This window comes from Daucus carota, chromosome 3, assembly GCF_001625215.2.
Source record: "Daucus carota subsp. sativus chromosome 3, DH1 v3.0, whole genome shotgun sequence".
In the NCBI taxonomy this organism is placed as follows: domain Eukaryota; kingdom Viridiplantae; phylum Streptophyta; class Magnoliopsida; order Apiales; family Apiaceae; genus Daucus; species Daucus carota.
The window spans coordinates 55089731-55116440 of NC_030383.2; the positions used below are offsets into that span (position 1 = coordinate 55089731).

The 26710-nt window shown below is 32.7% G+C and overlaps 2 protein-coding genes across 2 annotated transcripts; one reads left to right on the plus strand and one right to left on the minus strand.

The window, feature by feature from the left end:
- Positions 1-13262: 13262 nt before the first annotated feature.
- LOC108214677 (zinc finger CCCH domain-containing protein 29) lies at positions 13263-15589 on the plus strand. Its single transcript, XM_017386814.2, has one exon. The coding sequence runs from the start codon at positions 13459-13461 to the stop codon at positions 15385-15387; it is 1929 nt and encodes a 642-aa protein (XP_017242303.1). The 5' UTR covers positions 13263-13458; the 3' UTR covers positions 15388-15589.
- A 7791-nt stretch (positions 15590-23380) lies between these two features.
- On the minus strand, positions 23381-25753 carry LOC108210458 (omega-3 fatty acid desaturase, chloroplastic). The gene is made up of 8 exons (XM_017381744.2): positions 25022-25753; positions 24805-24894; positions 24601-24667; positions 24399-24491; positions 24125-24310; positions 23955-24035; positions 23716-23853; positions 23381-23631 (listed from the first exon to the last, which is right to left on the minus strand). Exons 1-8 carry the CDS (start codon positions 25507-25509, stop codon positions 23455-23457), a joined length of 1320 nt encoding a protein of 439 aa, XP_017237233.1. The 5' UTR covers positions 25510-25753; the 3' UTR covers positions 23381-23454.
- Positions 25754-26710: the final 957 nt, after the last annotated feature.

Genomic DNA, 26710 nt, shown 5'->3' on the forward strand with positions numbered 1-26710 from the left:
GTTTGACAATCGAAATTTCCTTCCTACCAGTCCATTAGGAAGATATATAACCTTTGAAAAAAAATCAATAATAAATAAATTTTATTGTATATTTAAATTGATAATGTAACTTAATTTTATTTCTTATTAATTTGACATTATGAATAAGAATGTTTTTTTGCTATATATTTATTTAAAATTTGTGGTTATAAAAATTCAGTTTTATATTAATAACAAAATAATTTAATTTGATTAATAATATAAATAATAAAATATTTTTTAATTTTAATGTTAGCTCAAATGATTTCGAATAAATAAAAGAGTTTCATAAAAAGAAATTAAATTAATAATATAATATAATTAATAATATACTTTAATTTTAATAATAATTCATATGATTTCGAATAATAATAAAAAAATACCAAAAAATTGAAAATTAAATTTAAAATATAACTTAATTAATAATATAATATAACTTTAATAATAAATCAAATGATTTTGAATTATAATAAAATAATTTCAAGAAAAAAACTTAAAAATTTAATTAATATTTATTTAAGTTTTTTAAAATTCAAATGATTTCGAATCATAATAAAATAATATCAAACAAAAAAATAATGAATTAAATTAATAATGAAATAATATCATGCAATAATACAATGAATTAAATTCAAAAACTGAAATGGGTGAAGGAGATAGAGTAATTTTGTTGTAACTGGTATGTGAATACATTAATTACGATCCCCGCAATGTGTCATTGCGGGGAGTAAAAGTACCCCGCAATGAAACATTGCGAGGAGTATTCGTACCCGCAATGTTTCATTGCAAGGACCGTAATTAATGTTTTTTACCTACCAGTTACAACAAAATTACTCTATCTCCTTCACCCATTTCATTCTTTGATTTATTTGAATCAAAAGTAAAGATTATAAATAAAATAGAGAAGAAAGTTGAGGGGTAATTTTGACATGAAGGAAATACAAAGTTCCCCGCAATGTTTCATTGCGGGTACCAAAGACCCCGCAATGTTTCATTGCGGGTACTTAGGTCCCCGCAATGAAACATTGCGGGTACTTAAGTCCCTGCAATGTTTCATTGCGGGGAGTCCTTCTTATCCAGTGGCTGAGATTTGGTGGTTCCCTGTCCAACGGTGGCTGTATAACAGCCCCCTATATATATATATATATATATATATAGGCTCATGATCAAACAGAAACCAATCTTAAAATAAAATACTAGAAATCAAAACAAGTTAGTGATATTCTCACTACAATTTAGTGATGTTCTCATATATATATATATATATATATATATATATATATATATATATATATGTCAACAAAATATTATTAGATATTAAAAATTCAGTTGATTGTTGGGTCATCGGTTAACCGCGGTTAAAAATTGAATAATCGAAAAATCAAATTTTAAATTCCCGCTACCGATAACTGAACCAAAATATATAATTTGATTAACTGAACCGAAAATGTTTCAATTATACATGATGGTTTTCGATTAACCAAATACTCACCCTCAGAGATTAATGGAGAAATAATCATAGTGCAACAGGATTGACTTAAATGCAATTCAAGGGTTAAACGATGGCCATCTCATTTTCTAACTCCCAATTTTCTATTAGTTCTTTGATCGCAGAACAGATGCATTTTATCCTACCTAATAATAAATTGGCCATGTGGATCTAAAATCAACATTCTTACAAGGTTCTGAGGTCATCCTCGTCAACTACTACTATCTACAATTCAAAATAAAATACAGCAACTTGACTGTGAACACTCTGATTAATTAACTTTCGATAGGGACCATCTTAAAATCAATAGCTAATGCCGCTGTATAAAACATTTCTAACAGAAAGTAATATTGCTTTCGATTTTCATTTTATCTTCTTGTGCTGCTACCTAAAGTCTGTTTGTCTCGGTCTAGCTGTTTATAATTATAAACTGGAAAATGTATATTGATGTAATAAATCAGAAATTGATTTCGAAGGAGGACTCATATATCAGTTTTATTTTTAGTATTATATTTTCAATAATATATAAATCATTAACAATTAATAAATCATAATATTAACGTCGTGTGATTGCCCAATGTCTCTGGCTTGTTAGAACTTGTGGGCTAGGTACGAAGAATGCACACATGACACTCCGACAAAGAATTTGATGTCTGACAACGAAATAACCTAATTTATCGTTGCGGGTATCAGGTATGTTACTTCCACCATCCTACCAGGATGTTTAAGTTGACGGTTTACCCGTATTTTGAGACTCTTATAAAGTACGGTTCAATAATATTTCTTTAATTTTTTTTTGAATAAAAATTTAAACGTCAAACTTTTTTTCAGGATTTTTTTAGAAAATAAATATATAATGTAAGTATATTTTATAGGAGCCGCGAAAAAGTAACGTGAATAGCCTGGTGGGACGGAGGGAGTATTTATACTGGCCAAGGGATATGTAACATGTATTTTAGAACTCTTATTCAGTATATTTTTATAAATTATTTTGATTTTTAAAAATAAAACTGAATAAAATTTGGTTTTGAAAGTTTAAAAGAAAAAGAAACAATGATGGGCCAGGATGCGCAAAATCGAAGTTTTGCAACCGGATGGCCCTGTTAAAACTATATAACTAGAAAGTTGGTCAGTGAGGCTTATGATAACTCAAAGTAACAGCCCAGCAATACAAATTATGTGTCCGTGGTGAGTCTGGTGAGCAATGACCATACAAAATCACGATTCACGTGGTCCAAGGAGCATCTGCTTTACGTTGTTTGAACTCCAAAAGCCCAACCCCACTAATTAGTCGGTGGGTCTATATCTTTGGAGTAACATGCAATTTTCTTCTCTGAGGTCCATAATGTCTTAGTTTTGCTGTTTTATGACAGTCTGCGTACAGTTTACTCTATGAATCAGATATATTAGGTTGGTTTGGTTTCTTGATATTTATATGATTTTATTTTTAAAATTAGATCCGATTTTATAGTACTTCCTTTGTGGAGACAAAGAAGACCTTCTCAAGTTTGGATGATAGCTTTCTATTCATTTGAAAAAAAGTTGAATTAGAAGAAGTGCAACAAAAAATATGAAATGCAATGAGCCAATGATCAGTAAAAGAAATATAAATATTTTTAAACCAATCACAAACGATGCTTTTCAAGCAAACACAGGTCAAGTAAAATTTTGGCTCTCCACTCTTGAGGCTACTTTAGTGTGTAGTCTGTACTCTGTAGTGTTCTCTACTTTTCAGTTTGAAAATGAAGTAGTATGTGGCCTTTTGCAGTTGTAGAATTGGAGAGGCCACTAAGCTATAAATAAGTTAGGACAATAGGCCCATGTTTTACTGGAAAACCAAAACGTGTCTTTATAAGTTCAATCATACTTTATATTTTGATAATGGTTTTTTTAGTATATGCCCATGAGCACATGCTAAGCGCGGAATTTGACAAGTTTGAGAAGTTTTGATTGGCTCTCATATTTTTATAATGATAGACCCCCTGCAAATACAACAACCACACCAATCAAAACCTTCCAAACACATCAAATTCCGCGCTTAGCATGTGCCCATTGGCACACACCAGACAAACCCTTCTGATAAATAACCTCACCTAGGAGAGCGCGGTTGTATCCCGTGGCTGTTCTTGTATGCTTAATTCCGTTAGCCAAAAAAATTGGAACTACAAAGACATGAATAGAGTGTTGCGGAAGTAGCTGAAATAGTCAAATGAATGATGATGGTGGTGGTGACAGAAGAGTAATAACAATTTCTGATGTAATTTATGCCCTGTTTGAGAACATAGATTTCATTTGAAATTCTGGATTTGATCAAATAATTTGTTTGGGAGTTTGGATTTGGATTTCATTTCAAATCCACACACTCAAAGGAGGGCAGCAGATAACGACAAAGGAGGGCAGCAGAGGAAGCATCGTTGATAACGATGGAGGGAATGGTGTTGATAACGATGGAGGGGATGGTGGACAGGAAGGAGGGAGCACAGAGAAGGCGGGGCACGACAAAGGAGGGCAGCAGAGGAGGCATCGCGACAAAGGAGGTGGGACGACAGAGAAGGTGGGGGCGGTAGAGGTGGAGACTCAGATGACGGAGTTAGGTTGGAGGTGAGGTTGAGATGGCGGAGTTGAAGGCTCAGATGACTGAGTTAGGTCGAAGGTCACGTTGAGATGGTGGAGGCGAAGGTATGTCAAAGGTGGAGGTTGAGATGACGGAGGTGGTGGTTAAGATGGCGCGCGATGGTAGATTTGGCGGTGGCTTCGAGGTGAAGGTAGTGGCAGACGTGGAGGTGGAAAAGGGATGTAAAATTTTGTGAAATTCATTTTAAAATTTAGTGATATTTCAGATAAGTTTTTAGTTTGTAGAATAAGAGAGTTTGTAATAGAATAAGAATCTATCGGTATATAGTCTTATTCCAATACAATCAAATTAGCTTACAAACTAAAAACCAATTTTTAATCACAATTTTTAACTGCAGTTTTCACTATTTTGTATGTAACATCTCTTTCAAATATAAACATATACATACATGTATATGCAACGTATGTGACCATCATCTTCACCCAAGCCGTATAATGAATCTCTTACTACTGTTGTGAGATGTTTTCATGACTTGCCACCGTCGCCTGCCATCATCAATAGTCACGGACACTTGCCATCATACCTACCAAAACTAGCGATTACTTACCGCCATCATACACCATCTTTTGCGGCTTGTTACCGTCAAGAACCTAGAAGATTGAAATTGATCATTTATGATTAATTATCAATAGTTTAAATATGTAGATTTTCTTAATTTTGAATAAAAAAATCAATGTTTAGATATTGTATAAGACAGTGATTAGTGCTGTATAAATTATTGATATTTGTGATTATAAATAATGATAGAAAAATTGGTTTTTAGTTTATATTTAAGAGTTGATCTGTATTTCAATCCCTTATCTCTATATATATATTATTTGATACATATCAAATTTTGTCAAAATAAAAATTGAAATAAAGACCAAAACTTGAAGAACAACTTCTCTGTACGGAATGTGACACACCGTCTATTACCCCAAATTTGAGCGGATGAAAAAGGACGCGTTTGTGAAGGTTAGGAGACTAGTTGGTATCTTCCTATATTTCAACCTCATGTTGGGTATCTTTTGTAAAATAATTCTGTAATAATGTTGTTAATCAGATTTACGCGTGTGCTTCGTCGAAAAGTGATTACTCTTATCATTCCAGCATCGAATATGTCGGCTTATAAATGTACACTGCCTGGATTTTGTGATTAGAATCAACAATCAACTATTATCATGTAGAGGATTATCATGTAGAGGACAGTCAAATTTAGTGTAACAAAAGAACAACAATGAAAGCCTCTCTTAACCCTAATTCTCTCTAGAGTCTAGCCTCCTCTTGTCGTAGCCGCCTGGGGCTTCCATCGGTTTTCACCGGTGGAAAGCCCCAAATCAGTTAATTACTTTGGTTTTTATATAGTTTTCGAATAATACTTCTTCTCTGAAAATTTAGATCGAAAACCATCGGAGATTTCGCTGTTTTCTCTTCCAAGTGGGTGGGTTTTCAGTCCGATTTCTCTTGTTTTTGTGGTTCTGTTCAAGATCTATTATCGGGAAGATTCTTAGATCTAAAACCATCGGAGATTTCGCTGTCTTTCCTCTCTGTTTCAATCGGGTGGATTTTCAGTCTGATTTCTCTTGTTTTTGTGGTTCCGCTCCAGATCTAAGGTTGTTTTCTCTCCCTCGTGAGAGTTTTGTTTTTCGCTTCTTCATTGTAAGCGGGTGTCTTGATTTGATGATGAAAGTTTGCATGGAATCGCAGTTCTGGTCGATAGCTCAAACGATAGCTCTATTTGGGCATGATGAAGAAGGTACCGGTGATTCAACGAGGATGCATGAAGCGAGTATTTGTATTTGTATATACTTTATCTTCAAAATATCGTTTAACTGTCTCTTCATGAGAATAGGCGATTGCAATTTTCAGTTTGTTCGACTCGATCATTGGTGTAGATGCCGTATGGCTTTCTATTATTAGATTAACACCTTTGTTTCAAAAAAAAAAGAATCAACAATCAACTAAATATCAATTCGATATAAAAAAAATTACTTTTGTACATATCATTCTTAAAATCCGTAATTAGTCATGATTAATAATTCGTCAAACTAATTAATCTTTTAATTATTTAATTAATCATCCGATCCTTATTTTGATTAAGTTGTTGGTAAAATATACCTTATGGTTTAAGGTAAAATGAAGTTAGAATATATGATTTTTTTTTTTTTTCCCCCATCCTTTTTTTTTATCCTTTTTCAAGCTATTCGAGTGGATTTCTCTATTTTTTCCCGGTTGAAGCCATTTTCATTTAAAATCCATTTTTTGGTGTTCATGAGTATGTTATTTTGTAGTTTTTGTTTTGTCTCCCCTTCGGAGTGTTTCATTATATTTTCTTTTAGTTATGTTTGGATTTATTTGATATTTTGAACGGTTGAGAATAACTTTACTGATGTTTTTTTAGAATCAGGAAAACATGCGTCAAATCTAATGCACTAGTAATTACGACAAAACACAACTTTCACATTCAAAGATCGTACATCGATTGGGAATTTACACTTTCGAAATGTTTATAGCTGGTATCCGACATGTAGATAACTGAGGTGCCGTTTCACCAATTTCACTTTTTTACGATTAGGTTTTCTAAACACCGGTCTAATACTGATTTTATGTGATAAGGTATTGTTGGTGTTTGGATGTTAATACAATCTGGATCATTTGGAATATCTTTGATTCTATCTTTAGTTTTAAGATTTATAAATTTTATGTGTAAAACAATCAAGAAACAAATCAGCTAAAAACATTTAGTATGTTATTTATTTTCCAACTTGGTTGTATGGGCAGTGGGAGGTTTCATCTAGCTATATTACTTTCTAGTTAATAAAAGTGTTATTTTGTATTTTCAAAAAAAAAAGTGTTATTTTGTTCTCGCAAAAAAAAGAATATATGATTTCTTTATTCAGAAAATATAATTTATATAGACAATAATTTGTTGTACTTACAAATCATATATCACCTAAAATTTAATGAAAGAGATATGATTGAGTATATTTTAGAGATAATATATTATAATTATTTCTATAAATTATTATAAAGAGAATATTTTCATATAAATACATATACATATACATATACATATACATATACATATATAGGGAATTGCTCAAAACAGAACGCTCTTAAAAAAAGAACAACACAGAACACTTTAGAATCAAATATAGAATCTCATCTAAAGCTTAAAATACTTTCAAATTTTAAGTTGATTGACTTTTTATTATGAATTATAATGGAATCCTTCATGTTTAACAATAAATTTGGGTTAAAAATAATATGATTCTATGTAAAATTATTCGTGCAGAAAATATATATATGATTCTATTCTGGATTCTATTTTGAATTCTGTTCTGGATTCTATAATTTTTCATAGTAATAATGTGGATGAATTTGGATGTTAGATTTCATATATTAAGTTTAAATGGTGTTTAACTATACAATTATAATTTGAACAAATCATTCTTTGTGAAAAATAAAGTGTTATGATAGTGTTATGTGATGTCCTTTTTTAAAGTGTTCTTTTTAGAGTGCAACCCTATATATATATATATATATATATATATATATATATATATATATATAGGGTTAGGTTCCAGATAGAACCGCTTAAACTTAGAACCTTAGAACTATATTTAATAATCATTAAATGAAAGTAATTTGAATGTGTGAATTTAATTAACGTATGAATGTGTTTTAATATAATACATATTTAAATATACTTGTCTCAATCAATGCACATTCTTAATTTATATTTGATCATTTCAACAATAAAAATACATTTAATATTTAATTCCAATATCTCTGTAGTGTGATTCAACAGAACTCCAAAATACGAAGAACTGGAGTGTGTTTGTTTTGATATTTTATTATTGTTTATATGTGCTGCAACAGAACTTCGTGTTTTTTAATATTATATGAGCTAGATATGTACTGCATCAGAATCTCGTGTTGTGTAATATTATATGAGCTAGATATGTACTACAGCAGAATCTCGTGTTTTGTTGTATTATATGAGCTAGATATGTACTGCAGCAGAATCTCGTGTTTTGTAATATTATATGAGCTAGATATGTACTGCAGCAGAATCCCATTTTTTGTAATATTTACATGTACTGCAACTGAATATCGTATTTTGTAATATTATATTATTAAAATTGATTGAGAATCACATGTTGTAAGTTTGATTTGCATTTATAACAAAGTGCATATATACTAACTGATTATTATGATGATTAGGTAGTAGTTAATGATTATTATGATTTGTAGTAATGATTTACATATAAAGATAAGGTATCTTAAATAGCATTAAGTTGTAATTTATATTTATATAGCTAGGCAGATCATGACCATTGAATTGAAATTCATCTGATGGATGCCTGTGGTCCTAAGTTCTAATTTTAATATTGGTTCTAATTTGAACCTCATCCTATATATATATATATATATATATATATATATATATATATATATATATATATATATATATATATATATAATTAAAAACACTAATTCATATAAATATATCTTTGAAAGATATTTTACTCATTTTTTATATATTTTATTTTTGACATGAGAGGTTCAAATCACAAGAATTAGCTTGTATTTTAATTAGTTTATAAAGAATTTTAGTTTATATATATTCATTTTATAAATAAGTTTTAATGAAGAAATTTTTTATGATATTAATAAGGTTTTTATCAAATATACTCCTCTTTAATATTTAAATTGCAATAATACTATCTTCTCTCGAAAATTTCATATTTACTTTCCTTATTAAAAACATACATGCTTAATTTGCATATTTACCTTCTCTCATTACCGGTCACTCTTTGGTCGCTCTCTCTCCCACTGACTCTCTATTTCTTTATCTCACTCTTTCCCTTCTCTGCTTCTATCTCCTCGTTCTCTTCTCTTTCTCTCTCCAACTCGTTGTCACTTTCAACGCCCTCTCTCCTTCTCTCTCATACTTTCAATTGATAAGATGAATTTTCGATTATAGTTTCAGATTTTGGGGAAATCAAAAATTGAATTGCGAAATTGATGAGATTGATTGTTGGTTGTCGTGGTTGTTGATTTTGATTTTACAATTGCTTAGACAGAGAAGGCAGAGAGCCAGATAAGGGAAATCGAAAAAGAGAGATGGACCGTAAGTCTTGGCCGGTTACTTCGAGTTGTTTTTTTGTTTGTTTGTTTTTTGATGAAAAACGAAGAATTTAATAATTTACTGAAACCTAACCGAGACAAACTCTCGAACTATCAATTACAACCTGATTATGAAACATAATTCGAACTAAGTATATAGCCACTTCGTTTTCATATCACTTAACACATACCCCATCCGTCCCTCTAGTTTCTATACATTTTCCTTTTTTGGATGTCCCACTCAATTCTATACATTTCAAAACTTACCCAAAATGGTAACCTTTTATAATATAAAAATCCCAACCACCCACTATTTTCATCCACTTTTACAAATCTATCAATTATATATTGATGGGTCCCACCACTTTACCCACTTTTCATTCTCTTTCCTCATACTTTATACTACTTCTGTTTTGTTTTATAGGTCATTTTAGAAAATGTTGTTTGTTTATAAATATCGGTTTTTCTATGGTGTGCCCATGGGCACATGCTAAGCACCAAAATTTATGGATTTAGAGGGTTTTGATTGGCTTACACTCTTCAATAATGATGGCCCCCCTGCATTTACAACAACCACACCAATCGAAACCCTCTAAAACTATAAATTTCTGTGCTTAGCATGTGCCCATGGGCACACACTAGACAAACCGTATAAATATAGGTCGTTCTCACTTTTCAAGAATAGTTGGGTTGTCTAATGACTTTTTTCTACCCTTATTTAATACCATGAGTCAAGAGAAGAAAGAGGGAGGAGAGACATTAAATGAGGACAAAGATGGAAAAGAAAGGGCTATTAAATGCTTTTTTGATGTAATAATGAACTTTCTTAATCTGTGTGAAAAAAGCTTAAACGACTTATAAAACAAAACAGAGGGAGTATTACCTTATATAGTTTTCTTAGTCTTCGTGTCCAATCCAAACGTATACATATCAAAGGGACGGAGGGAGTAACACATAGAGTATTTGAAATTTTTAATCTAAAAAGTATTACTACCTCCGTTTCAAAATACATGTCCACTTTAGAAAAAAAAAATTGTTTCAAAATTCCTGTCCACTTCAACTTTCAATGTAAATTTATATTTCCAAAATCAACTCTCCTTCACATATTACTAATTTATATTTCCAAGATCAGCAATACACCACATATTATGTTCAATTAATGACTTAATGCACCTCTTTTTTCTCGAAATCCACTTTTCTTAAACTATGTGATTTTTTTAAAGTGGACATGTAATTTGAAACGGAGGGAGTACAATCAAATCTCAAGCGATCCTACATCATTTGTGAACATAATAGCATCGTAATTGACCTTTACATAAGCATCAGATGTAGCCCCCAATATTCAGAATTATCAATTACATGAAATAATTTTAGATCAACAAAAGACCCCAAAATATGAACAACTTTTTTGTCGTGAAAGGTGAGCTCTAGCGATATTCACCACCGTGCCAAATTTGACGCGAGCTTTACGGATCACCCAAAATACCATATAAGTCCTTCTTAGAAACGTTACCGAAACCCATAACAAATCACACAAAAACATCAAAACAAACACAAACATCTCAAAAAGATGGACACGACTAACAAACCTTGATTACAAGATACTCAACAAGAACTCGCCCAAAATGGGTTAGATCTTGATTTTAGTAATAAAACTGAAAACTAGGAGAGAAGATGGAATAGCGAAGATGATTAATCAGTAAAGAGGATGAAGGTTGAAAAGCGGAGAAGTGACGGTTAGAACCCTAGTTTCGTAGGTCGACTCTCAAAACTGTGTTTCCTTGTTTGTTTGATTTTGCTATTGTGATTGTTTTTTTAGTTGTTTTTGTGATATTGGTAATGGCCATGCATGGACACTCATTTTTCTGTGTTTCAAACTAGTTGCAACTTATTAGCAAATAAATTTAATTTTCAAAAGATTATTTCAAAATTACATTTGTGGTTGGAGTTGCATATATGGTTGCTAGCAATTTCAGACATGGTTGTATATGCAATCTCCGTATTTTTGCAAATATTTTTGAAACATTGTATTTTTATAATTTGTTTTAATAGGTGACAGTAATTTTGAGGGAAAAAAAACTAGACTCGGATAATTATGTAAAAAGTTCATATTTATTTTGTTACAATAACGATCATTCTTGTTCTCTTTATATAATCTTATCCTCTATTTTTAATCTTATCGCAAATATATTCTACCATTTAAGTTGGATTTTTGAAAATATAATCGTTTATCTATTTTAATTGTATTTTTTTTTACTTTAGATATCTTTTAAGAACTGCATTACTAATATAATTAACTGAAATATCAAAACTTAAAGCATACAAACCACTTTTTCTTTTCATTTTAGAGTTACTTGAATAAAATTAAATATGCTTTTGAGGCTAATTGAGTGTATGATTGCTTGTTTTTGGACATGAGGATATATTATGAGAATTCTCATTATTACTAGGGCTTTTAAAATAAAAAAAATATCATTTTTATTTTACTGCCAAACCTAAATTATTATATCTAAAATTACGCAATTTGATTTGAGATTTCAAAAATATCTATTAAATATAACCTATTTATGCCTATGTTTATATATTGCAAGTGTGTGACAATTGAGTAGCTTAAACAAATAAAAAGTAAAACAAACAACATTACTTATTTATAGAAATCTCAAATAAGACATATAGATATTGCACAAAATTCACTAAAAATTCTAAATGTAACATCACTAAATGAAAACTTTCTTTTAAAAAAAAGAAGTAATTCTGTATGTTCAATCCATAAGTTTACGAATCATATACTCAGCCCAGGCGTGGCAATTTCGAATAATAGCTCGTGTTCATGTCAGTAATCAAGTCGATTTCGAGTCAAGTTAAAATCATTTAAAATTGAATAAAACTGAAAATTGAAATTTTTATAATTGAAATTTTAATCTCAGATTATTTTAGGTCCATTACATGTTAATATGATGATTTTCAGATCATTTTCGAATTTTATTCACAGATCAGGTTAGGTCATGTAGATTTTCGGATCGTGTCTAGTATTATATCCCAAACGAGTGATTCCTTCAAAATCTTCGAAATCTTTTGCTTTCATCTTCTTGCAACACTTGTAAACATGTACATCTAAAACTATGTTAAATCCTGTACCGTCCAAGTACCCAACTCAAGTACCCAACTCATTTGGCTTTATGCTATGCTGCTAACCAATCTGGTTCATTTTTGTTGCGCTCTACTTTTCTAAAAAGAATAATGGAATCAACATAAATAAATGATATTCACAAAACAAACCAGTTTTAAGAACCGGAAAGAATCCTCAGCTACCAGAATATGAACTAAATAAAATAAAAATACTTTTTAAACTGCATAATTATTCAATTTAATCTTAATTTATGGCACCATGTGTGCCTTTGATTTTAATACTGACAAACAGAAATATAAAATACTGGTAAGAATAGACAAAAGTAAAATTCCAGCAGGGCGACAACCGCACTCTGACGGAGAAACCACTCTTGAATTATAAGCTGTCGTTGGTTGATTAGATATCTATGTATACACACACATGAATATATACTCCCTCTGTCCCAGTGAATTGTATACGTTTCTTTTTCACTGCTCGACACGCTTTTTAAGGCGCTTATAAAACATAGTTCTACAACTTATTTTTAAGATTTTCTTTTTTTGTATAAAAGTATAAATGTTATACTTTTATACAGAAAAAGAAAATCTTAAAAATAATTTATAGAACTATATTATATTGAAGCATTAAAGTCCGTGCCGCGCCCCCGTCCCCCAATGTATACTATTGATTGGGACGGAGGGAGTACTTACAATGTGGGCCCCACTGAATCTGAATTTGCATTTGAGTTTCAGACAACATTTGCATTTCATTTCAAACGTAGCCAGTAAGACACATACTAAGTGCTGTGTGCATGGACCCTCAGCTCCAACACTTTGACTTGACTCAAATACCCCAAGAAACTCAAGAGGAAGAAAAGTCACACTTTCCTCCTCCCTTCCCCCCTTCCTTCCTTTTTAATACTCATACATTTCTCTATATAAATAACACTCCAGCTATCATTTCATCTCAAGTTCATTCCCACACTTCACAGCTTTTCACAGCTCTGAATACTAATCTCTTGCTAGCCCTTTAATTTTTTTGGTAAATCTTGGAGACCCATATCAAAATCTTGAGATTTAGTCATCAGATTGAGGCATGGACGCTGGATTTCAAGAAAAGAAAGATGGGGTTTTGAAGCACTCGTCTTTACTTGAGTTGGCTGCTGATAATAATCTCACAGCCTTTGTTTGTGAAATTGAGGAGAAGGGGCTTGATGTGGATGATGTTAGCTTCTGGTATGGGAGGAAATTTGGGTCTAAGAAGATGGGGTTTGAGGAAAGAACCCCTCTGATGATGGCTGCTCTTTATGGAAGCTTTGAGATTGTGGACTATATTGTGGGGACTGGGAGAGTCGATGTGAACAGGGCTTCTTCTTCTGATTCTGCTACTGCTCTCCACTGTGCTGCTGCTGGTGGGGCTGAAGGGGCTGCCAGGATTGTGAAGTTCTTGATTGATGCATCAGCTGATGTGAATTGTGTTGATGTGAATGGGAACAAGCCTGGTGATTTCATGCTCAAGTTCTCGAGAAAGAAGGAATTGGAGATGTTGCTTAGAGGTTGTGAATCAGAAGAAAATGATGTGTGTATTGAGCAGGTTGTTGAGAAGAAAGAGTATCCAGTTGATGTGGCCTTGCCGGATATTAATGTTGGATTGTATGGTACTGATGATTTCAGGATGTATAGTTTTAAGGTGAAGCCTTGTTCCAGAGCTTATTCTCATGATTGGACTGAATGCCCTTTTGTCCATCCTGGTGAGAATGCTCGTCGTCGTGACCCGAAGAAGTTTACTTATAGTTGTGTGCCTTGTCCGGAATTCAGGAAGGGAAGTTGTGTGAAAGGAGATAATTGTGAGTATGCTCACGGAGTTTTCGAGTCTTGGCTACATCCAGCTCAGTATAGGACAAGGTTGTGTAAGGATGAGACGGGGTGTGCGAGGAAAGTGTGCTTTTTTGCACATAGAGTGGAGGAGTTGAGGCCTTTGTATGCTTCAACTGGCTCTGCTATGCCTTCACCTAAGTCGGGGATGGTTGGTTCGATGGACATGGGGAGTTTGAGTCCGAGGGGGATTGGTGGTTCTACGACACCAATGTCTCCCTCTGTGGCTTGTTCGTCTCCAATGGGAGGGAATTTGTGGCAGAATAAGGTGAATCTCACACCGCCTGCTTTGCAATTGCCTGGTAGCAGGTTGAAGACAGCTTTGAATGCTAGAGACATGGATTTGGAATTGGAATTACTTGGACTTGGGAGCATTAGAACTCAGCAGCAAAGGCAATTGATTGATGATTTGTCTAATCTTTCTTCGCCATCAATGTGGAACAACAACAACAACCGATTTGGGGAAATGAATCCTACTAATCTTGAAGATGTTTTTGGATCACCTGATTCATCATATTTGTCTCAATTGCAAGGACTTTCACCACGAGTCAGAGCTAGCACACCTCAAATGCAATCTCCAACTGGTCATCAAATGCGCCAAAACATGAACCAGCTCAGGGCAAGCTACCCAACCAACGCCTCGTCCTCGCCAGCTAGAAAAGCACCACCCACCTATGGCTTTGATTCCTCCGCAGCAGTGGCAGCAGCAGTCATGAATTCAAGGTCCTCAGCGTTTGCCAAGCAGCGCAGCCAGAGCTTTATAGACCGCGGAGCAGTGAGTCACAACAGGCCTGCTGGATTTTCATCAGCTGCTGCAAATTCAGCCTCAATCATGTCTCCTAACCACGCTGACTGGAGCTCACCGGGAGGGAAGCTAGATTGGGGCTACCAAGAAGACATGAACAACAAGCTCAGAAAATCCGCCTCATTTGGATTCGGAAGTGGCAATGCAGGAGCCAGGAACTCAGGAATGAATCCATCATTCGTCGATGAGCCCGATGTCTCTTGGGTGAATTCATTGGTGAAAGATGTTTCCTCCACAGGGGCTGGCCTATACAGTTCAGATCAGAAACACAATGCAGCAAATGGAGTTCAGCTTCCAGCTTGGGCTGAGCAGATGTATATAGAGCAAGAACAGATGGTGGCCTAATTAAGCAAGCCATTCATTGGGTTCTCATCATTAACCAAACCACACACATCAATATTATTCTTTAATATTCTTGTTGATTTTTAGTACTCCTTGTAGCTAGAACCTAAGAAATCAGAATAATCTCTGATACTATTGTTTCTCGAGATCACAATTGTTTAGGCAGATTATGAAAGTTAACAATATATTCATTTATATTTTCATATCTTTTGCTACTTCATTAATGTTGTTGTATCACAATTCAAAGAACATGGGTTCTCTGTTGTAACCAATATGTTCATTTCATATACATGAATAAGTTTTCTGCCATTTCAACATTCTTGTACTGTACTTTTATTGTCATTGCTTAGCTAATGTTGTTAATGATGAATAAAAATTAAAATGAACTACAAAAATTGAAATTCCACAATTCCGTAAATTAAATTAAAATGAACCGCAAAATATTAAAATCTTACAATCCAGTCAATGAAATTTGAACAATGTCACGAACTGTACAATGATTTTATAATATTTTAACGAAAATAGATTTATCTTTTGGCAATTTTCTTTTGTTCAAAAGTGAGGAGGGAAGGAATATTTTCTTGTAGATTAAACAAATCAATTAGGTTTTTGAAATTATTGCAAACAAACATAGATGTCACCGCCACTTGGCAAATGGCAGTTGGGTGTGAATGAGAGATGCCAAAGACAAGCATCAATGATGATGACCAACGGTGTGTCCAACGAATTTTAAAACACGAATGTGCAGATGTTTTATTTTCTTTTGGACGAAACAACGTACAAATTAAACTAAAACGGATATGGAAGTGTAATATTAAATATACTATTTTAAAATAAAATAGTTAAATGTATAGAAACATTCCAATAAATTGTATACACTATTTTTGGCACGTTTTTTAATGCTAATTTTATAATATTTTTTAGAGTAAAGTGCATTATGTGTACTCGCACTTTATGCGTGACACCACTTACAATATCAACTTTTATTAAGTACCATTTGCAATACTCAAATTACAATTTTTTTACGAAATGTGTCTCTCCGTCAATTTATACTAACACCGTTAATTTTTGCAAGGACTTTTCCGTCAATTCTCTATTTTAACAGTCATATCATCTCAGATTAACTTTCAATCACTGTTATCTTTTTACACCATTTCATCAAACACATGGTGTGCAATCTCCTCCCAACCTCTAAACCCAAATCTATTTCTATCTACTTCTAAATCTCTAAATACATGCGATGGTTCCTAACTCCGACAAACAAATTCACAACCTCCGCGCATCGTGGCCCGCTCTAATTTCATCAAGCAGCCTCTCCTGTAAATATAAAAACCATCTTCTTATCATATCCCATTTCCTTTCATCTACAGCAAGCTTCATACAACTAATGCCTTATGCTTAACCCATCATCTGCAACACAGACCAAACTATCGACCTATGTCACATATACAATTAAGCAAATTATTTATTCCTTCTCGGATCCAAATTTCAACCAGCACTGAATATCCCAGAATTCCTATATGCGCCACCTCCCTTTAGCCCATGATCTTATCCCTCTTAACATCACACCAATAATCCATTTTTTCATATGAATTAAAATCTCCCCATTCGCTGAACAGCATTCTTTCTTATTTCTAAACTTACAAATCAGTTCCAATTCATACATATGTTAAACAACAAGAAGAAGATCAAGATATTGTCAAGAAGATGTACGATATTCAGACCGGGAGCGTCGACGCATTGATCAGGCCCAACGGAACAAAGAAAGTTATGTTTGGTTGACTCCTGATTGATTAAGATGCATCGGTTAATCAGGCTCCAGTTTGATTTAAAAAGTAGGGTTCTTGAGTGGGTTTTAATCGGGGATAAACATAAATAACTAAAAAAGACAGAAAAATCCTTAAAAAGGTTAACTCTGTTAGTTTAAATTGACGGAGATACACACTTTGTAAAAAAATCGAAACTTGAATATTGCAAGTGATACTTATTAAAACTTGATATTGCAAGTGGTGTCACGCACCAAGTGCGAGTACACATAATGCACTTTACTCTATTTTTTAATTTTTTTTCTAAATAAAAATTTGATGTTTAAACTTTTGTTTTAAAAAAAAAAATTTAAATATTAAAATTTCGAAATGCATGCAAACAGTGTGTATACAACCCACCGGGACATAGGGAGTAATATATATATACAAGGCATAAATGTCTTTTATCTTTCTATTTTTCTAGCAACTAATGAAAACCATAATTTATGAATCTAGTTTATCATCAAAGGTCCTTCTCAGTTGGACTATTTCTCCACATTTGGGTCAAACAACTCGTCTATAGTTTTGACAAGGATCAACAAATCACAATTAAGTCAACATATTACCCATCCGCACAAAGGTGACCTGGTCTCCAGCTGACCTGGTAACTCAACTCATTGCGGAATAAAACATTTTTATAACATGATACTTGGTTCTCTCCCGGCTTATTTCTTCTATATAGATCATAACTTTTCATTATCTTATCTTTCTTCTGTCTTTTGAATTTTAATATCTTTAATTTATTTTATATATAAAAAGTTAATAGATTAATAATTATTTTTGAACTTTTATTTGAATCTTAACTATGCATTCAAAAAGAAAACTAAAAATAATCTACGAATCTTTTTTTACTTCAAAATATCACTAATATGATATGAATATTCTACGCAACCAACAAGAATGTGGTTAGGTTTTCTTGTATATATATTATGACTTGCATATTTACCATCATTTTAAGTCGGGTTCATAACAATATACATGCAAATTTTAAAGTTTCTCATGTTGGAAGTAGAGGTGGCTAAACGGGCCAAACCGATTGAACCGGCACGCCACGAACCGGATTTTTAACCGCCCGAAACCATCTAAACACGGGCCGGTTCGAAACCGTCATGAACTGATATTGAACACGTGCCGAATACGGGTTGACAAACGAGGAACCGAATCGTAACCGGCCCGGAACCGCTAGAACCCGCGGAACTGGCGCTGTTGGACGCGAAACCGCGGTTTGAACCATGGAACCGCGAAACCGCGTAAGGTGCATATACAAAAGGTGCTGGGTAATGAAATTTTGTAATACAATTACAATTGTTTGCTTTCTGGTTTTTTTTACATGGGTTTTAATATGTTAGTTTTTGTTTTATTTCGTTTGTTTAGTTAATTTTAGTTTTTTTTAGTTAGTTTAGTTTATTTACTTAACTTTATTTCGTTTTAGTTTTTAAGTTTAGGTAATTTTCTTGTAAAAAAGTATTTAGTTAATTTTATTTCGGTTAAGTTTTAATACGTAAGTAATTTTCTTTTAAAAAAAATTAATATCATATAAAACTTTATTATCGAATTTTTAAATTTAAAGAATTATTAAAATTTACACATGTTATTGTAAAACAAAATAAACACATTATTCAAAAAAACAAAATAAACATAAAACAAAAAAAAACAAAAAAGCAACACAAGCACATTAAGTGACCCAGACCATGATTGATGAGCCACGCTGAACCGTCGAACATAAACCGCGAACCGTCGAACCGCTTAAACCGGCCCGAACCGCCAATTCGTCTAAACCGTCTAAACTGTATAACACGGTTTCAGTTTTCATTTCCGCCAGCCCGGCCCGGCACGGACCGGATCGCTAGTCTTGACGTGCCGGTTACAGTTTCACCACTGATGGTTCAGCCCGCATTTGAACCGACCCGAACCGTCCGAATGGCCACCTCTAGTTGGAAGTCCAAACAAATCAAAACTCATCTAAATTCACTATAAACGCTTCATCATGTAGCTTTTTTTATAGTTATAAATCCTTTATCCTAAACAATGTAATGTCTTGTTGTGGTATGTGAGGTCTTATTATTATGTCATTTCAACTTCAAATTCTGACATTTAAAGCTTTTTCTTTAAAAATTGTGCCTCCGAAGATTAGAAATACTCAGAAGAAAAAGAAGTTGTGAGGGCCATACAGGAGGAAACGAGAAGGGAAGGGATCTTGTTTGTATTTAAAGTTTCTAGTGTTTTGACTTTTTGCACTTAATCTAAAGTGCAAAAAATGTATCTACATATATTATTTTTTAATTTTTTTTCTCTGAATAAAAATGTTAATATCAAAATTTTATTTATAAACATAAAATCTGAAAAATAATATATAAGAGTGTGTTCTTTTTACACCTCAAATCTCGTATAAAAGTTAAAGTGATTATTATTTTGAAATGGAATGAGTATATAATAAATCCTTTGAGATACGTTTTTGGTGTTGGACTGGAACAAATGTTGTTCAGTCGTGTTAAGCTTTGCAAGACTCATGCGGAGCTTGTAGATTTTTGCAGGCAATTCTGCAGAGCTTGTAGATATTTGCAGACAAGTTGTAAGGTTCTGCAATGTTTGTAAAATTCGTGGATTTTGCTGTTTACTTAGACGTTGGAGGGTTTATATATATTTGAAGCTTGGTTGGTAGCTCATTGGAATCTGCGGAATTTCGCAGGTCTCGTAGGATTTTGTAGATCTTTCATCGTTAACATGATATTAAAAGAAAATAGTTCCACAATTTGCTAAACCATGAAGGAGGTAAGGCATATGATCTGAAAATTGGATATGGTATCAATATTGTGAAACTATGATCTGAAATTTGCAGTGATGACAAGTACTTTAATATTAAAAAGAGCTAAGGCATGAATCTTATAGCAAAAAATACTTAGCACGCGTTACAGTTATTGACTATAGTTTTAATATTAAAGTGCTTGTCATCACTGCAAATGATTTTTATAAATCCCAATCGTAATGTATGCATTATTCTCAAATTTAATGACCATCCTTTTTACTATACTCGAACTTATGAATTTAAATTCAGTACCTTTCGATATAAATAACCGACATGATTAAACGTATATATGTTAATCAAACACATCACAAAAAGAACTAATATTATTCATAGAAAAGCAATTATAGTTGCCAATTTTGATACATCAGCTAGTACGATGGAAGAAAATTGATCACATCTTTTTTCAAAAGATATACCCCACAATAATTTGAGCATAATAATGTAATAAAAGAAAAAGAGTACGATGGAAGTGAAATTGGAATCTTAAAAAGTTTCAAATATTCATATAAAATGAAGAAATATGAGTCAGAGCCGCCCATGCGGAATTTTTTCAACTCCCCACCATTAGAAGTTGACGACATCTTCTTTCTTCTGCCTTTACATTCCTTGGTTTATAATAAACCACCTCCTATATTTTCATTTTTCCTTTTTCATGTAATTTTCAATTAAAATATTGTAAGTTGCGCATATCCAAGTTATTGCGTAGGAGAATATGTGATGGATTTTAAAGCACGCAGATATGTTCTGGGCTACTTGCCACAGGAAAGATGGTTTGTAGATAACCAAATCTCTTTTTCTCCTCTTTACTATTGAGGATAACTAACGGGGGTGTATTCGATTGGGATTTTAATGAATTATTTTTAGTCTATGGATTTTAATGGATTGTATGGGATTTTGATTTTGTGCGGATTCTTAAAAAATGTCGCAGAGTTGATAGGATTTAAGTACAATGCTTCAAAATCCCATTGATTTTGGTGGGATTTCAAAAAACTTAAAATACACTGAAGAATGCCACAAAATCCATCATTTTATGAAATGAAAAAAAATCCATCAGCATTTGAATACCATCAGATTTTAATGCATTTTAAACAATCCCAATTGAATACCATCGGATTTTAAAGCATAATTTAAAATCCCAATTGAATACCACCAGATTTTGTAGCATAATTTAAAATCCCAATTGAATACCTCAAGATTTTAATGGATTTCAAACAATCACAATCGAATACCCTCAGATTTCATGAATGCAAAAAAATGCTTTAAAATCCCAATCCAATACACCCCTCTAAACTTCGGGCCATTATGTGTCTCGATTTTATTCATGGTTCATTAATTAGCTAAAGTATATAAATTACTCTTCCATTCCAATTAGATGTTCATTTTAAAAAAATCACACAGTTTAAGAAAAGTGGATGTTCACAAATTAATTGTATTAAATGATCAAAATATGTGGAGTGAGATTGATCTAGGAAATATAAATAAAAGATATGTGGAGTAGAATTGACTTTTGAAATATGATTTTTGCATTGAAAGTTGAAGTGGACAAGTAATTTGAAACAAAAAAATTTCTTAAAAGTGAACATGTAAATTGAAACAAAGGGAGTATAAAGTTCAATAAAATTGCATTGTAGTTTCATATATGAATTTTATCATATTTTTGTATTATAATACTGAAAATGTTGATATTTTTTAAAATTCCCTATAAGTAATATTTCAAAATGACGAGTGTTAACAAATTGTTTCTTAATAGAACGAAAGCAAAACGTATGTACATATTTTGTTTGTAATTTATCTTTTATCATTCTGAAACTTTATTGACTAGTGGCATTGAAAAATTTAAATAAAGAAAAATTTAGAATAAGATGGATAAACTGTAAATCTGGACCAACTATGACATTTTGTGGATACTTGAAAGTTGAATCTAAAGAATCAGAAAGGTCTCAGAGAGATTTTGTATTCGCAGGTCCGTGCAAGTGGCTCAAAACTGTAGCAATGGCTTTCCATAGTAACCCATAATATGCAATAACGATTGGTCTTTTGTTGTCTTATAAAAAACATTGGCCCAAATGAAAACATTTCTAATATACTGAGAGAATAAGATATAAGCAGCAAACTACTTTGTTCTAAATTCTATGACAATTATAAGTCCAAATTTTATTCCCAATGTGATTGAAATATAAATCCAAACTAAATTATTATTATTAAATTTATATTATCATTTTAAGTTATTAGAACGACAACTCGACAAGTGATGGAAAAAAATTATATTGAAATCCATAAAAAATATCTTTCAGTGTCATTGATCAATTCATGGAAAACTTCTAGCACAGCAATACACTCATCCTGTGCTATTATTCTCATTAAAATTGAATGAAATATATTCAACTGGCGTGGAGTGTCAAAATAGAACATACGTCTATAAATAAATACATGTACGAAGTGTGTGTAGAAGGACTCCTTACAACAACCATGAGCATAACTTTTTGTTAGAATTTAGTCCAACGGAGCTTAATGCTTATGAGCAAGTACAATAGGTTACTTATCCTATTACATATAAATAATATAAAATAATGAGTGCTAGTATGTCTTAGTGATTTAGATAATCTATTTTTAGTGTCAACTCCAATAGTAATCCCTATATTTGTTCTCCTAAGATTATTTTAATAATAAATTTGAGAGAGAAGGGGAAAAGGAGAGAATAGACAAAGAAAGAAGGAGAGAGATGATTATTTTATTCATAAATATTAAATAGGTAATGGCTAGAGATTACTTATAAATAGGTAATGGTTAGGAGAATTAAGGTTGTGCTAGTGATTTAGGATAACACTAGGATAGTGTTGGAGTGCATTTTTTTGTCACATTACCTAAATGTGAGTTTAGGACATCATATAGATAACCTACTGGACTTGCTCTAAGAAGCATGTTCACAACGGCAAGAAATTATTAAAAAACAAAAACAGCCACTTATCAATTCTTGACTTGATTATTTTTGCATTCTGAATATAATGATTTTACTCTACTTTCTATATTTCAATTTCACTTTATTAGTCATATTCAACAGAATTTTATTAGCTTATTATTGAATTATCTTGTTAGAAAAACTGATGACCAAGTTGTCTCTAATTCTCTATTACAAACTCATTAACATGTCTGAGCCGAAAATTATTGGAAATTTTGATTTCGAATCAAATCATCCCCTCCAAAGAGTAGAAATTTTACTATAAACTTAGAAAAGTGTGGTAAAATATTATAGTAATTATACTATTATACAATATTCAAGCATGAGATTTTCTTATACTCCTGGTAACCCCGCTAATCATAGACATTCTTGCTTCCCATTTCTTACTCATGATATTATCATTCTCATCTATCAAAGATTAAAAACTGCTCTTAAAGAATTTAGCAGCCTGTATAGCAGGCTTGCAATAGTTATATATGATGAAATGTACAAAGTCTCGTTCACTTTTTTGTGGCAATTTCAGGATGTGCTTGGTAATAAACAACATCCCCTGTATCACTAACATAATGATCCTTCTTGAAACTCTTCATGAGTGTTTCTAACAAGTGAAATGGAAATGGTCCAGACTTCTTTGGCTCCCTGTAGTACTTCCCGAACACCGGCTTAGCAGCTTCCGTCTGTAACATTTGAGTTTCTATTAGATATCATTCAAATTCCAAAACATTTTTATGGTTTTGGGAAAAATATTACTCAATACTCACAGCTTCAATTAGATGGTAATGTGGGATCTGAGGGAACAAATGATGAACAACATGAGTTCCTATATCATGGTGGATGTTATTGATCCATCCGTAATCGCGATCAAGTGTTGTAAGCCCACCTCTCAGATAACTCCATTCCTGTTTTAACATACAAAAATGACTGAAATTAATACCAATCAATAGTGAATATGCTTGCTAGAAAGTTTACACATTCCATATCTGTTTCAAGAAATCCATACCTGGCCACGGTACCATGGAAGTTTGTCGTCGTGACCATGGTGATGCAAGTAAGTTACAAAATCCAACCACATTACGAAAATCTGCAATTGAAAATATAATGTCAACATAAACTTAATGATCCCAAACCATTTTCTTTATAGAACAGTTTTAATAGCTATAGTAGACTAACCCAATAGGGAATCCCATAAAGCATAAGCATTTTTACAGGACCCATAACAAAGTTCAAACCAACAAGCAGTGCAGCCATGGCAGTCCAACAAACTGTTGAGGTGATCACATCTTTTCGTTCATTAGGCACAAATAAATCGCTGCTCGGATCATAGTGTGACCCCTTCTTCCCAGGACTTCGACCCCACTGAAATCAATTAAGCACAAATGTTAAAAACAGCCAGGGAATGTGATTCTAAAGACCAGATAGATTGGAGTAACAACAATTTGCTTACCAGATAAAAAGGATAGGCAAGCATAGGGAATGGCAAAGTAAACCGAAATTTCCTTGACAGATCATCCAAACTATTAAACAGCTTTTCTGTTAACTGAAATCATATGACACAACAATATATCAGAACACATAGATTGCCTTCAGAAATCACAACATAATAATAGTAGCAACCAGGGCTGCTTTTTACGACGTGTTCGACTTACTGGATGCCAAGATTCATCATTCTCAACATGGCCATGGTTCTGATGATGAGTTCTATGGCTAATTCTCCTGTTTCATTCATGGCAAATTCACCGACATCAGAAACAAATAGTGCCTAATTTGGCGCTTCATATAACAAATAAAACCCGAAGAGAAACTACATGAATAATCATTTTAATTATGTAACGGATTGATAAGTAACTAACCATCCATGATATGGAACCAGAATTGAAGAGTGAAGAATATGTCCAACAACACTGTTCAGCTTCGCATTATTCGAAAAACTTCCATGACCACTGCAAACAAGTAAAAACAGAACCTTCGGATAAGATATACGCAGACCTTACCTCTAAACAGCAGTAACACATCAATAATTCAGCTTCAACAAATAAAAAAGTATATTAATACACATAAATTTCTTACCAATCATGTCCAAGAACAAAAAGAGCCCAAAACATAGTCCCTTGAGCAACCCAATAAAGAGGCCAAAAAGCCCAATTATTAACCATAGAAGCAGCCACCGCCAATCCAAACACAATCAAAACATCTCTCAGAACATAGCTCATAGATCTCACAGGATCCTTAACCCAACAATGCTTAGGAATGGCGGCTCTTACATCCGACAGCTTAAACGGCGGCGGCGCCCCGGGGTCAAAAACACTCTCCTCCTCCTCCCCATTCAATCTCTTCAATCTCTCTCCCTCTTCACTCACACTTGGAACACTCATTGGCACACTCACTCTTAGTCCCCAGCTCCTCGACCCCATCAAAGGAATCTTCACATTCGCATCCAGGAATCTAAGATTCTTCATCGTATTCCTCGAGTTCAGACACGAAGCTTCAGTTCTGGGCCGGGCGTAGATTCTTGGCAGGGGCCTAAGCCCACATTCTGAGATCACCCAGCTCGCCATAGGTGACTCAGAGCTCGAGAAAGAGAGGATAAAGAGAGCAAGGGGGTGTAGAAATGAAGTCCAGGAATGCTTTTAAGAAGAAAACAAGAAGATAACACAAGGGCTATCAGCCTCAAATCTCTCTCGCCAATCTGTTGGTTCTTGTCAACTTGAAATTATACATACAAACCTATGGAGTGTGTACGTATTTATACTAAGGGAGGCTGGAGATGCTCGGATGCTTACTTTTATTGTCCACTATGAACTTACAAAACAAATGTGAAATGTGTGGGAATAATTATTTGCCGTTGAATATTGAGGGGAGATGGTCTCCTTGATTTTTGATGATTATAGTGAAAAGGTAATAAAATATTTTAGAGGAGTGTATTCGATTGGTACCGTAATGTGTTGTTTTTAATCTATGATGGATTGTATGTTATTTTGATGTTATGCGGATTCTTGATAAAATGTGAAGAGTTGATATGGATTTTTTAAAATTTAAGTACTCATTGATTTTGGTGTGATTTCAAAAATTTAAAATACACCGACAAATCCCACAAAATACATCATTTTATGAAATTCAAAAAATCCGCAGCATTTAAATACCATCAGATTTAAATAAATTTTAAACATTCCCACTTGAATACCATAATTCTAATTAAATATCACCAGATTTTATAGTATAATTAAAAATCCCAATCGAATACCCTAAGATTTCGATGGTTTCTAAACAATCCCAATTGAATATCTTCGAATTTCATGAATGAAAAAAAAATAATTCTTCCAATTAATTGTTATCATCTTTCATTTAATAATTATTAATATCATTATTCTTTTCATTAATTACATTGTTGAACATATCTTCCTGCTATTTATAAAATTAATTATTGTACATGTTTATTATATTGTTAAACATAATTTCTAAATCGTCGGATGTTTACAAATATGTAAAATCTAAAAAATTAAGAATAGAATCACTAAATTATATTTCATCAATATTGACTCCACTCATTTTAAATATCGACTCTTGTATATTTATTTTTTAAAATATCACATACAAATTATTTAAAATAAACTGTTATCAAAAGTCGGCTCTGATATCTGTATACTTATACTTTTTCCGCTTAAAGATTAAAAAAGTAAACAATCATTTTATCAATTTTGTGAGAAGGAACAGGGTGGTCAAATCCGAGTGAAAGAAGTGTGCAATTGACTGTAATGG

Excerpts from the sequence above, each read along its gene's own strand:
- LOC108214677 (XM_017386814.2), top strand. The coding sequence starts at position 13,459 with ATGGACGCTGGATTTCAAGAAAAGAAAGATGGGGTTTTGAAGCACTCG.
- LOC108210458 (XM_017381744.2), bottom strand. The coding sequence starts at position 25,509 with ATGGCGAGCTGGGTGATCTCAGAATGTGGGCTTAGGCCCCTGCCAAGA. Across the intron at positions 24,895-25,021 it reads TTTGTTCTTGGACATGATTG|TGGTCATGGAAGTTTTTCGA; the intron begins GTAAGAAATTTA and ends ACTTGTTTGCAG. Across the intron at positions 24,311-24,398 it reads TTGCCTATCCTTTTTATCTG|TGGGGTCGAAGTCCTGGGAA; the intron begins GTAAGCAAATTG and ends AATTGATTTCAG.